At 37.4% G+C, this 13,891-nt stretch overlaps 1 protein-coding gene across 4 annotated transcripts in view; it reads right to left on the reverse strand.

Moving 5' to 3' along the window:
* Positions 1 to 13,891, reverse strand: part of KIF21B (kinesin family member 21B) — a 50,989-nt gene that overhangs the window by 12,043 nt on the left and 25,055 nt on the right. For all 4 annotated transcript variants that reach the window (XM_072424325.1, XM_072424334.1, XM_072424316.1 and 1 more), the window contains exons 12-27: positions 11,964 to 12,042; positions 11,660 to 11,756; positions 11,390 to 11,578; positions 11,014 to 11,213; positions 10,718 to 10,825; positions 10,540 to 10,608; positions 8,370 to 8,581; positions 7,175 to 7,316; positions 6,376 to 6,570; positions 6,089 to 6,190; positions 5,856 to 5,985; positions 5,443 to 5,503; positions 1,381 to 1,438; positions 1,086 to 1,285; positions 201 to 272; positions 6 to 113 (exon numbers count right to left, since the gene is read on the reverse strand). In XM_072424325.1, coding sequence (XP_072280426.1) covers positions 6 to 113; positions 201 to 272; positions 1,086 to 1,285; positions 1,381 to 1,438; positions 5,443 to 5,503; positions 5,856 to 5,985; positions 6,089 to 6,190; positions 6,376 to 6,570; positions 7,175 to 7,316; positions 8,370 to 8,581; positions 10,540 to 10,608; positions 10,718 to 10,825; positions 11,014 to 11,213; positions 11,390 to 11,578; positions 11,660 to 11,756; positions 11,964 to 12,042 — 2,022 coding nt within the window. The remainder of the gene's footprint in view (positions 1 to 5; positions 114 to 200; positions 273 to 1,085; positions 1,286 to 1,380; positions 1,439 to 5,442; positions 5,504 to 5,855; positions 5,986 to 6,088; positions 6,191 to 6,375; positions 6,571 to 7,174; positions 7,317 to 8,369; positions 8,582 to 10,539; positions 10,609 to 10,717; positions 10,826 to 11,013; positions 11,214 to 11,389; positions 11,579 to 11,659; positions 11,757 to 11,963; positions 12,043 to 13,891) is intronic.

Here is a 13,891-nt window from a genome sequence, read left to right on the forward strand (position 1 = left end):
CTTACTTATCCAGCGCTGTTCCTGTGCTTTGGTTACTTGTCAAGCGTGAAAACACATTTTTGTCATTGCGAGGACGCATAGGCGGTGAAGATGGGGGTGTCAAATCTGGGCACCTGTAAAGATTTTTGATGAAATATATATATATATATATATATATATATATATGTTATTCCAGTACAAATTCAATAGGGGAAAATTACCTGGGCTGTCCTCGGTCATAAGATTTTCTGCGTGTTAAAGGAGATGTGTTAGGGCCTCGAGATTGCCTAGGACTGAACAATGATGTAATGTTAAGTGCTTACAATGTCTGGTACACATTTAAACAAGCAGTAACTATAGTGAAAAATAAATTACTTTAATTTTTTTAACTGTTTTGATGATTTTATTCTGTTTGGTTGATACTAAGCTGGGAAAGCTGGGAATTCTGGGTTTCCTTGCATGCACAGCTCAGCATTTGGACAGAAACCTGAAGCGATCAGGCAGTTAAATTGAATTATTGCAGAAGAGACATCACCTGTTCCTTTCGGCAATAATGCCCTTCCCGGTCATAGAAACTTAAAACCTAATTCAAAGGATATGTAAACTGCACAAATTAATGGAGCTATTTAGGCATTTTTTAAAAGTACTTGGATTTTACTTGTTATCAGCCTTTTGCAGTCTACGGTACAGTCTGAATGTCAGACGTCATAGGAGGAGGAAGAAGTGGCATAAAAAGTAAGTCGGGTGTTTTGTTGTGCTAGTAACCATGTAAATTTGGTTAAAGATTGACAGAGGGATCATGTTATCAGTGTGCTGCCTCTACGGGGGAAGGGGGGACACTTGTAGGTAAAACGCCAGGTTCCGTTCTCTGCTAAACAGGGCTGTTTTGTAGAGCAGTGCAGTATAAATCACTAAACAGCATGGAAAGAAATACAAATCCTAAGTAAAATATGTCTTGTGTATGTATTTAATGTGTGCATTTGACTGTTCCTTTGGAGTTCAGCTTTAACTACATGATTTAACAGTCACAGTCTAATTTAATAGACTGTGACTGCTTTACCTTTGTGTCCCCTAACAAGTTATTATTTCTTTTCTTTTAGACTTACAATGTGTTTCCCCTCAGTGGTAGTGTAAAACTGTGTGAGCCTCTGCCCCGCAGTGAGCCAGGTGAAAACACCCCAACATCTTCTAGAATATCAGTCAAGGATGCCAAAGACTTGGTGATATTTTTGGTTGAGGCTTCAAGTAAAGGGCTGAGAGATTCTGCAGAGACTGCCTTCACCTGCCATGAAAGGCGAGGTTCTCCCTACAAAGCAAATAAAAACATACTTGTAATATATATCTACATAAAAAATCATTGAATAAAACCCAAAATGTGCAAGTATTGGTTAAAGGGTTTACCTTCCATTTAAAGTCATCATGGCTATTCGATCCTTTCATTGAGAAGGGAAGGGAGGCACTAGAATAAATAGAAATTACCAGGATGAGCAAAAAAAGATCACTAACATATAACACTGGGGAACGCATTTTTTGTTAAGTTAGATCTTACACTTGTTTTTTTACTAAATCTTGGGTGGTGAACCCAGAAATGACCCCAGTTTTTTGCTATCACATCCAGTTTCTACGGTACAGGGTACCCTCCATTTTTGTCAAATTTTACATACAATAAAAAAAATGAAATAACTGGAATGTACTGTTTATTTAAATTTCTGTTGTTCAATCAAAGGATTTATTGTTACTCTATGACATTTTTTTTACAGTAAAACATTTGAAAATTAAATAGGTAAGCGGTTAAGGTAAAAATTAACGCTTATAGCTTTTCCTGGAGTGTTCAGTGTTAGGACAATCCCGCTGGATGCTCCAATAATAGTCAGCCATCACATGTACATCCCATCTACCCTGATACCATCCTTCCATGACCTTCAAATCTTGGTGGAATCATCCACCTTGTTCATCACTGACTGCACCAAGGTTTTCCGGGAAGTTAGAAAGATGGCTATGCAGAAAATGCACCTTGATGCTCATAATGCAACCAAGCATTTTGTAGCTCTCCAAGAGTTTCTGGACAATTTCTGTGTAATTATTTGCGTGTGTTTCCAAGAAAGTCTTTGACAATGGCTTTGAATGATAACCAAGCATTCTTTTCGACTTCTGACATTGTCCTGATGAAATGTTCATGTTTGATGAGCTGCCGAATCTGTGGACCATCAAACACACTGGTGTTTATTTTTTCAAGAAAAAGGTTGGAAATGGCTAGGAAATGCCAAAATGAGGTACTTGAAACAGTCTCCTTCAGCTGGCAAAGCTTTAACGAACTGCTTCATCGGACCCTGTTTCATGTGCAGAGGCAGGAATATATTATTATTTCTATCAACAAGTTGCTCATGTAGAATGTTTGGATCCTCTGGTTTTAGGGCAGATCTTGGAGGCCAATTCCTTTCCGCCCAATGCCTTTCACGAGCTCTGCTGTCCTACATGCACAGATAACAGAGATACTTGGCGTTGCTAACCAAGAAGGAAGCATACCATTTTAAGGTCAACACAGATGACCCAATTGTGTTGGTGATATTGCAACAACTCAATGACTCTCTTTATGTCAGCATATTCTTCACAAAGATAAACTGAATAGCCAAATGGGACTGACCCAAATATATTGCCATTGTGAAGGAGGACACACTTTAAGCTCTGCTTTAAGCTACAGATGAATAGTCGTCATTCAGTTGAGTTATAGATTGGAGCTCCATTAAACCAGGTATGTTATGGCAATACATAAAGCCACTGTCAGTTCTAAAGTACTGCAGAAATGCAATTTCTCTGGTTCCAAAGTACAATACCTTCGTTCCTTTTTCAAGCAAGCTTTTCTCACGCAGTCTTGATGCTAGGAGTTCTGAAGCCTTCCTCGATAGTCCCAAATCACGTGCCAAATCACTCAACTTATGCTGATCGAATCCCTTACGAACAGAGTCCTCTTCAATTTCAAACTCTTCATCATTGTTGTCACCTAGTTCATCACCATTATCATGTTATTGTTCTTCCAGAGAGGGGAGTGTAACGAAAACCGGCACTGGGATTTCATCTGAATGAGCCACTGGGTGTATAGCCGATGGTAGACTAGGATACTTTACGTTACATTTATTTTTCTTGTCATATCCTGAAGTTTTCACTATACAAAATTAACAGTCACTAAAATGATCTCCTGGCTCTCGCCAAACCATAGGTATGCCAAATGGCATCTTGTGTTCCCTTTGTCCACATCCGTAAACCCTCAACACACTGTTTGCACACCTTATGAGGGGCCCAAGACTTATCTTGATCACCAAGTTTAACTTTGAAATATGCCAAATAGGCTTGCTCTACAAATGTGCTGATGTTCGCCCTTTGACTGGGAATGGTAAAACTGCCACAGGTATAACAAAATGAATCAGGGTTGTTTAGGCACTTAGAATGAGAAACAGCAGAGCCAGACATGATATGAAAGAAAGGAAATACGTGTGTATGTAGAAAAATAAATTTTGCCTATTCACTACTTACAGCAACTCACAACCTCTGACCACACTGTCTTGCATATAAATAAATAGCCTATACAAATCCACGCTACAGTAATCGCATTAAGTGGTAGAGAAAAAACCTGTTGTGATAGGAGGAAAACTAACTGCACTTTCAGAATCAGCATACCTATTTTAGTGTAAATAAGCTTAAAAATTGAAGTCAACAAAAAATTTGTTCAAAATGTTCATCTTTGCCAAACTTTTGTTAATAATGTACATGGTTTGTTGAAATTGTGATGTTTTCCAGATCTGTTGTAAAAGCACTCCAGTGCTGTTAAGCTGCCTTGACAGATGAATTGGTGAATTGGCTTAAACCTACTTATTTTTAATACACTTGTACTTCTATGGCCATAAATATGACATGTTGGAGGTATATCAGAAATAGTTTTGGAAACTTTACAATGACTTGATTGAACTATGGTTCCTGTCAGATTTTCCACCAATGCCTGTATCCATATTGAAGAAGACAAAGACACAAAAAAGAACTGAGGAGAATTTCCATCTCTGCTTTCACTGGAACAGATGTTCACTGTGACATTTTAGATTTGCCAATGTTCCTAAAAAAGTTATGGTAAATCTACTAAACAGGGACACCCAAATTATACAAAAAAAACTGACCCATTTTTACATCTTTGAAAATTAAACAGTTATAGCTTGTGTTTTTAAACATACCCACTTACATAGGGCCAAGTCCACCATTTTTAGAACCCCCACTCGTCTCTTTTAGAGGACCCCAAGTACTTAATGCAGGGGTCAGCAAAGTTTTGTGGCCACTAGGCCATTTATGGGGTGGGCGGGAGCACACTGGGTTGGACCCACCCTAATGGCTTTGCCCACCACCAGGGAACGCCCCCTGAAGTAAAATCTCTCTCCTCCGTATGCATTGCAGGGATGAGGGATTTACCTTCATGGAGCCTTCCCTATTTACCGCAGCGGCGGAAGTATTAACGCCAGCCGCGGTAAATAGGGGAGCAACTGCAAGGGGGCGGCACCGGAGCTCCAACGCCCCCTGGCCGATCCGGAGCCGCGGGTTGCGGGCTGGCATTAGGCCGTATCAGCCAGGGGGCATTAGGCCGGAACAAACTACCGGCTAGGCCGTATCTGGCCGACCACTGACCTAACGCAACACTGAGCATTATTACTAGTGGTTTGTGATTCATGAGACACAGAAATGAAGCAGGACCCTCTGGCATCTGTCACCAAAAATCCCACACTTGATTGCAAAATACAGGATCAGAAAAAATATACAATACTTGCAGGAAGGAGCTAAAATTTAGCTTGGGGTGCACAATCAATACTCCCTATGCAGGCAAGTATAGAGGCAGAGCCTATTGTAAAAGAGTTGGTTTGGTTGTGTATGCAGCCCAGGCTAAAAGTTTAAAGTCCTTCCTGGTTACTAAAATAGCCAATCAAGCACTAATTTTAGAAGCAGGTCAGAATTAGTGAAAAGTTTCTAGGTAAATAATTCATTTAAAGCCAAATTCCAGCTTTACCTTCAGTCGTGCACAGCTGTTCAGGCTCCTCTCCTGTACTGAAATTTCTTGTACTGTGAGCCTCTCAGTGTGCATTAACAACTGCAGTGCATCAGGTAGGACCTGCCTAATTTAATTGTTGGAGAACAACAATCCTAATCCTTTTCTCCACAGCCTTAATGCCCCTTTGGTTACTTCTTTTAATCCTGGAGGTTCAGTACCACTTGTGGGTGATATCTGGGGCAGTCTGCTTACAAATGGAGTCTGCCAAGAAACACACATTTCTACAGACTATAAACCATTAACACATTTTGATGTTTGCGTTACTGCTCACAAGAGCCAGTCCAGTGCTTGAAACAGGGCTAAGGGCTCTTGATCATTTTATGGAATCATAATGAAATTTCTCTTTTGTAATAAATAAGTAGCTTATTTCACAAACTTACCTTCCATCAGACATTTGACTGATTTCTGACACCTCCTCATCTGTACTGGCATACCCATTCTCTGTAACACAAACATTAGTGTATAAAATCATCTGCACAATCTGCTAATAAAAGAGGGTGTACCTAGTAGGAGAGTGTTTTAAATAATAGAACATTGGCAGCCCCATCAGGTTTCACCTCTCTATTTGTCCAAAAAAGGGGAAATCCTTAATTCAGGACACTAGCTGTAGTGATAACTATCTAAGAGAGGGTTTCCCTATTTCTAGAAATAGTTTCACAGACTTGTTTTTGTGTCCAAGGGACAGACTTAATTGGAACGTAGGAACAGATGGTAAAAAATAATAGTGTTTTACCATTATTTAATCTATCCTAAACTAAAATAAAATGTTTTTTTCTTAATAAAGGTATCTTACCATTTAGTGTTGACTGGCATTCTGATCTTTCAAGCAGCATTTGACTTTGCGTAAATCCAGCCATATCATTCTGCCTAAGTCGTGCTTCCAGGATCCGGATCTGAGCCTCCTTTTGAGCCACTTGTAAGCCCTGACAAAATTGGAGACAAGTACTTTATACAGTAAATAGCTAGCCTGTGTACAAGAATTCATTAATAACCATAATATTATATATGCCACTGTAATTTCCTTACCTTGTCTATAGATGCACGCAAAAAATTGTCAAGAAGATGACGTGCTTCTGTCAGTGAACAAGAGCTGATGACCACTGAAGTATCTGTTGAGTCCAGGTCTTCCTAACAACACACAAAGTTTTACAAGATATGTTTAGCTGTGTCTATACAAGCTTCACTGGATGTACTCCTACAAGTGAATCAACGAGCACTAAACATGGAACCTGTCTTTACTGACTTTAGGAAGTTAAGGTTAATAGAAGAGGAGAATCCTACAATGAAAATTACATGTCTAGGATTAGAGATACCTTGGTTTCTTCCATTTGTACAATGGTGGCTTGGCATTCCCGAATGCTGTCATTAATATAGTCTATATTCGCTGCTAAGGCTTCCAGTTCCTCTGCTACATCCTGCTGTGCCCGATCCTCTCCATTACCTGCCTCTAGTGGAATGGCTGTACGACTGAGCAAAGCCTCTTGAAGAAGTGAAAGCTCCTCACGTTTCTAGAAAGAATAATGTAGACATAAAGATTGATCCAAAAATTTGGTAAATACTTTATTTATCATAATTATGTATTAAGAGTCTACCGGGTGAAAAAACTTGCAGCACACGCCTTTTAAATTTAAAGACAGGCTGCAATACATGCTCAATGACACAGTGGGGTGAATTTACTAAAGGAGTTTAGATTGTCCACTTAGGAAAGTGAATTATCACTTTGAAGTCAAGGGGAATACTACAGAGTGTCACATGACAGCTCCATATCGGCTGTAGTTGCTGACTGCATTGCACCTCAAGATGATGGCTGAACATTTGGATATCTACACAATGAGGATCTTACAGATGAACGACATGGATAAAATATGTTGAATGCACATATAAAGGGTAGATTGTTGTGGATATTAATAGTTTGGTGAAAAGATCTATTTAAATACCAATCATTAATTTGAATCTAATGGAAAAACATCAGAAAATATTTGGTTATAGGAATGTTTCATGACCAAAACCCTAAATCTTGTCCCTGGGAGTAGGTGATTTTGTCAACCATCTTTAAAAGAAAAAAGCTATTTAAGAAAAATGAACAAAATGTTTCGAAACATATATACTCACTCTCAACAGCCTTTCCATATCATTCTCTAGGTTAAGTATTGTCAGTCTTTGTAAAACAACTTCATGAACCCTCCTTTCCAAAGTCTGCCACTTCATGCGGGCAGTTTTACTAAGAGGAAGGCCTGGACGTCCAACTTTTCTCCTGTAGCAGATAAAATGCAGATAAGTTTTCACCTGAAATTTGCATTTTTTTTTACCATTATGAGAGCATGTCAGAGTACAGATGATAAAAGCAACCCTGTCAAGTTAGCCAGAATAATAGATGAAAATTCCTTGCAATAGAAGAGCTAAAATAGAAAAAATGTATGTTTTGTGCCTTCCTTTCATATAATTTTAGTAATGTACACCAACACTTGTAGCTATTTAAGAGTCACCCACTGCTAAGTTCTGTAGTAAAAATTATAGCAGCTGCAGACCTGTAATGTTGAGCTATTTGTTTTATTAAAATTAATTTTAATATGGTTTGTGCAGCAATTGTATAAGATATATTTTTAAAAAACAAAAGTGGAGATCTTCTTTAACTTTTGCAGGATCTTATAAAAATTTCCTTCATTGTGCTCACAACCCAACCCTTCAGTCTGTGCTGTAGTTCAAAGATAAACTTTATGAAAATATAAACAGGTATAATAGAACAATACATCCAATTGTGCATTTCATATTAGTCACTTAAAGTCTTTTTAATAAAACTAGCATGAGTATCTTAATCTGTCTTCATATTTACTAACAGAAAGATAATAGTCTGTACTCTAATGGTGTAAAGCTGCGTACACACTTCCAATTTTTGTCCGGACGATGGACGACACCGACTGTACACACGGCAGATTTTCGCCCGATAAATGGCCGATGCCGATTATCGGGCGATAAAAATCTGACGTGTGTACGTAGCTTTAGTCTACCTCCTTCAACAAGCTCATAAAAGGGAAAAGCATTAGTAATTTATCAGTGTACTGATATCCATTATCAGTGTGAAACCCTGATACCCAGCAAGCTGGGACTGGCTACTGATTAAGCTGTATTGCTTACCTGCAGTGGAAACAAAGTGAAATTATTGTCCTGAATGTGTTCTTTGGGTGCTGGTGAAACAAATTTACCTTTAGCCAGCCAAACAGCTCCTATATGTGTACTTTAGATGTGTAGTTAGCTGCTGCTATAAATTCCGATTTTTTACAAACATAATAAAGTACTTATAGCTCACCTCACAGGTCTGCTTCCATTTGCTGCTGGCCCTGTTTCTACCACAGCTTTACGGTTCCACTGCCGTACAATACTGGACACGGAGCGTGCCCCTATGTCGGGCTCAGATGATGTAGTGCTAGTGGACAGTTCAGCTCCAGAATCTGGAAAGGAGGACATTCGACTAGAAGAACGATCCTGACCTGGTCTAGCAAGACGACGAAGAGCAGACACCTGGGGAGGCAAAAAAAACAGTGGACTCAATGGAGAATTTTATCTCATTCCTGAATCTCCAACTAAAACAGTTCAGAGTAAAATCAGAACAGCACAGATGGCAGAGAAGTATTTACGTTTACATTACGTTTATTAGCCATAAATTGGTTTATTCAACAAGTGCAGGACCCACAGCAAACAACTCAATGTTTTCTTACAATACCTCATTATTGTGAAATATGAATCAATACATACTGGGAGCTACGCATTTGATTTTAGTTTGTGTGGCTGTGTGGCTGTGTTTACATCACAATTGAAAGACTTGTAATTGCATAGTCTGTTTGTCTCCCAACTCCAAGTTTCCTTTATAAGTATACTACCTGCCTTTGTCCCAAAGTAATGCCATCTATGTTAGGTCATAATTAGTTTGGAGGTAGAGCTACATGTCAGCATTTTGTTGCCTAAGTCAATTCACTCATCACTGCAGTCTTTCTGGTTTACACAACAATTAGAGGCTCATTAGTTTTATTTTTATTATTATTATTATAGTGCCAATATATTACGAAGCGCTGCACATTAAATAGGGGTTGCAAATGACAGACAAATACAGACAGTGACACAGGAGGAGAGGACCTTGCCCCAAAGAGCTTACAATATAGGAGATTATGGTCTTTCACATCAAAAAAAACATTTTCAGTTTCTTTAAAAAAGTGAAACAAATCTGTTCACCCTTTTAAGGATATAATATATCTTAATATCTTCTACTTCCTAGATTTTAGACGGATTTCACAATACATAATAATAATCATACGTGTAAAGTAACAAGTCTACACAGTAGCAGTGAAAGACTTAAGCAGTTTAATCTTTTAAAGAGCATCATTTAAAATAATTTTATCACAGGAGAGCTACAAGCTGCCATTTCCGACCCTTTATAGAAAATTTTAGTTGCTTGGCCTTTAATGTGGTAGGGTTTTTATTTTAGAGCAATGGAAGCCATGTATTTCTTAAAGGTTTCCTTCAATGTTACATAATATAGCACAACATTGCCAATGTACTGATAATAAAACTGAATATAACCTTGACATGTTCCATAAGGCTGTGCAAAGAGCAAAACCAAAGTGCTGTAAGTTTAGGAAAGTTGTTATTATAGATTTCTGTAACTGGCTGGCTGCCTTGATTATTATTAGTATGGGATAACCAACCTTCAGATACAGATAAGATCTGTTTCAGATAAGCAGTGGCAACATAGCTTCTTCCATATTAGTTTGTTCTATCCTTATCCACATAATGTAACTTTTGTGTAAAATACATTTTTACAAAATAAGGACACATTTATAAAAAAAGAATCTTGATAAATGTCACAGCTTTATAATTATACTCCCTAAGATTTTTAATTAATTAAGTCAAGGCAACAACTTTCTGTCTAGTAAGTTTCAGGACTGAATTGAGGGACAGCAAGTAAATCCACACTCAAATATAGTATTTATTTAAATTGTGCATTTAGCTGTTTACCCAGAGTTCAGGTTCCAGTGCAACATTAAGGAAATTGTTGAGAATAACGTTAGGGATTACATTTAAAACTTGTGTCAAGGTGTACCTGTGCTCCCAGACTATGGAACAATTTACATATTCTTTACAATTAGTAAAAGAGTTTTAAAACAAGCTATTTGTGTGATTTATAGGGCTTGTTAACATCAACAGCGTTAAGCTGCATTGGGAATCATGATCATATGCAAGGTGATTTGCATTATGTCAATGGCTTCTTTAATATGAAAAATGTTTAAAAGCTTTAATCCCCAATCTTTTGAAATCTCATCAAGGTCAACAGAATTTTCACAGTTAAGTAAAAACCTTCATTCTAGCAATTCACTTCTCACACGTGCAAAACAGACTATCTTATTTGAAACATGGAAAGCTAAGAGGATTGGTTAAGGAAAAAAACACTGCATAGATCTATACAGATGCATTTTATTACTAACCTCCTGAGTTTTTCGTCTTAAAACAATCTCCTGCTGTCTTTTCTGTGACTCCAGTGCTCTAATTTGAAGCTAAAGAAAAAATGAAAGTTAACCTGAAATTAGGCATTCCTTTTTAAAAAATGTATATTTCCCATTTGTCATCCCATTAATATAATGCATGTCCAGTTTCTCATATCACCTCTTGTCTGCGCTGCTCCTTTTTTAACTGTGCAATCTCACGATTCCTTTTGGACTCCACAAGTTTTCTTCGCTGCTGCTCCTCACGCATCTGCTTCACTAGTACCGCCTGTAAAATGATTAAAAAAAAATAACACAGCTAGTGACTGCTAGAACAATAAATAAAAGCAGAAATAATTTTGCCTAAATAAACCCAAACTAAAACATATGAGGTATATAATATATACTTTACAGCTTGAAGTGAACAAACAGAAGTAAGCCTGCATATAATATTACCCTCTTTCTCCTTTATCTCACCTTAGCTTTCTTCATATCACTGAGCTCTCCCTGTAGCTTACGTAACTCACGCTCATAACGTGATTGATTTTTGAGGAGACGTGCATGTTCTCTCTGAGCTAACTGTAGTTTCTGCAGGTCTCTGTTCATCTCTCTCAAGCGCTTTTCATAATCAGCTCGGATCTTATTAGCTTTCTCTTCTGTATAACATTCCATTGAGCCTGTGGAGTCAACAGCTTTGATGTTAACTAGGTATAGAACAAATAAAGCATTATACACAGAAATACTATATTTTAGTAAATATATGCGATTGTTGTATGATAAAGTAAAGTGAAAGATGTAAAAGATTTTTAATCAATGGAATAAAATATGAAAACTATTGGAAAACACCCCATACTGAGCTCGCGTAATACACGGTCCCTCTCCAGCTGTGTGTCACGTATGCGGTTCTGAAGCTGCTGAAGCTTTTCCTCATACTGAAGTTTCAGTGTCTGCAGCCGACGCTGACTCTGTTCCAGCTCTTCTATAAGGCGCTGTTTAATCTCTATCTCACAGGTCAAGTCTGCTAGATCTCCTCCAAGAGTCCCTGAAAGGTTGAGTTTCAGAGCAGGTTTAGTAGCTTCATGAACTTTATTACAATGTCTTTATTTATGCTACACTTTCTCACCTTTATCCTCAGGCTCAGAGTCAGACCCGGCATCGCTCTCTCCACTTTCCTCACTCTCCTCCTCCACTTCACACTCACTTTCTTCTTGTTCATCTTCCTAAAATAACATACATCAAAAGTAAAAAAGCTTTAATAAATCAGGCCCAATGTCACCCACACCCTTTTATTTTCTTCTGGAACGATAATAAGAAGATTTAAAACTTCTGGTAATATTGTCTAGCTGTGGTAGTATAGCTCTTGCTAAATTAACTACATAGCCATCTGGAGTCCTGTTCCAACAATAAAAAAAAAATAAACTTCTTACCTCTTCTCCCTCATTTCCATCAGTTTCTTCACTGTGTTCAAAGTGGTGTTTTTCTCTCTTTTTATAGGTTACTTCTGGGCTGTTGATAGAAAGAAGCAAAAAACTGTCAAGTATTTAAGCTAAAATGAGCTAAAACATTGTACAGGTATAACAATCTTATAACAATCCAAATTCAGCACCTGTATCAACCATTCTTTATTTAATAGCCATTCTTGCACCCCGTCTAATCAGGATAATCTTTACTTTTATTGGTTCATAAAATTAAACTGCATTATCCAGATATCCTGTCATATTCTCTCAAGCTTCCAACCTATGCTTCCTCTTGTCAACAACTGACATACCCATAAGAAACTTTTGCCGAAGGCAAATTCAATTTATTCTCAGTGGCAACTTTGGCACTTTCCACAGAAAACAGAATTGCTTAATGCTCACACTTCATTGTATCTCCCACTTTCCAGAAATACTGAATTTACAGCTGGAAATTCCTTTTCTTTATTAACAATATGGGCTAACCGAGGCCTCACCTCTGTCAGATTGTTGATTTATCCCAAAACCCACAAGGCATACTCTTTTCCAGAGTTAAAGAAAAGATTCCCCTTTATAGCGGAGAGTATTTTCCAAGTTTTTTTTTTTCAAGTAAAGGTATATGCAGCAAAAAAAGCTAGACGGCTAGCTCCTCAAGATTGGAATAACCCATTAGACACAATGGTATTGTCTCCTCAGACTTCCACAAAGGCTTTTTCCAAACTGTATGAGTTTCTTAGAACTGATTTAGATTTTGAAACTTCAAAAGTAAGCATGGCAAAATGGCAAATTAATTTTGTTAATCTACCAGTTTCGAAAATTTTACAGATGTACAGAATATCCTGGACTGCTATCATGAAATGTTTTTTTGCCTTTACCATAGAATATATATTTTACCTCAGAGAGCCTATTATATGGGTCTCTCAGATGGGAGTACATGTTTTAAATGTGGAGCCCAGGCGGCTACACATTACCATAATTTCTGGGAATTTCCAATTATTAAACAATTCTGGAGACAAGTGGTACATTATGTCCACAGAAATTTGTTGAATTAGTTTTTTTTTAATTAGTTTTTGGCCTAGTGGAACTGCAAGGTGTCCAGTTTGCCAGGGGAACCAAACGATTAGCATTATAACTTTTGGCTATTGCTAAGAAAATTATTCTTCATTGCTGGTTGGAATCCACTCCCCCAACGATGCGTCTTTTCATGACTAAATTACAAGAATTATTCAGAATAGAATGGATATAGGCTTCTTTACACAAAAAATTTAACACTCAAATTTTCTTTGAAACATGGGAATGTTTTATTGACACACTAAATATAGCTAACAGAACAAAATTTTATAAGTGTTTTCGTTACACTACATGGTACCTTGAAAGAGAATTAACAAATGACCCCCCAATTGTTATGTGAATACTGTTTGTGCCCACCTTTTGCACTACTGACACTGTATATTTGTTGTATGTTATACTGAAGTGTCTTGACTTGCCTTTCTGATTTGTCTATTGTAAAAACATGTAAACCATCTCAACTGTTATTGAAAATAATGTATTACCTGCTTTTTCCATTAGTTGAAAATGTGTTTATTTTATGTTTTTCCACTGTTTAATTTAAAAAAAAATATTTAAAAAAAAATTGATCTTAAAATTTTGGGGTACAGCATTTGCAATCTTAGAAAATTCAAAATACAATATGTAGATCAAGACTCTTTTGCTGTGGTCTTAAACAATTTTATTACAAACAGAAATCAAAACTAGTTACACATTGGGGCTGATCTACTAAAAACATTTAGGTTGTTCACTTACCAATGGGAATTATCATTCCTTTAGTACAGTGGTCCCCAACCTTTTGCAGGTTGCAGACCACTAAATGCATGGGCTCCAGACTACGCATGTGCGGGGAG

The sequence above is a fragment of the Pyxicephalus adspersus genome, chromosome 1 (genome assembly GCF_032062135.1).
Source record: "Pyxicephalus adspersus chromosome 1, UCB_Pads_2.0, whole genome shotgun sequence".
In the NCBI taxonomy this organism is placed as follows: domain Eukaryota; kingdom Metazoa; phylum Chordata; class Amphibia; order Anura; family Pyxicephalidae; genus Pyxicephalus; species Pyxicephalus adspersus.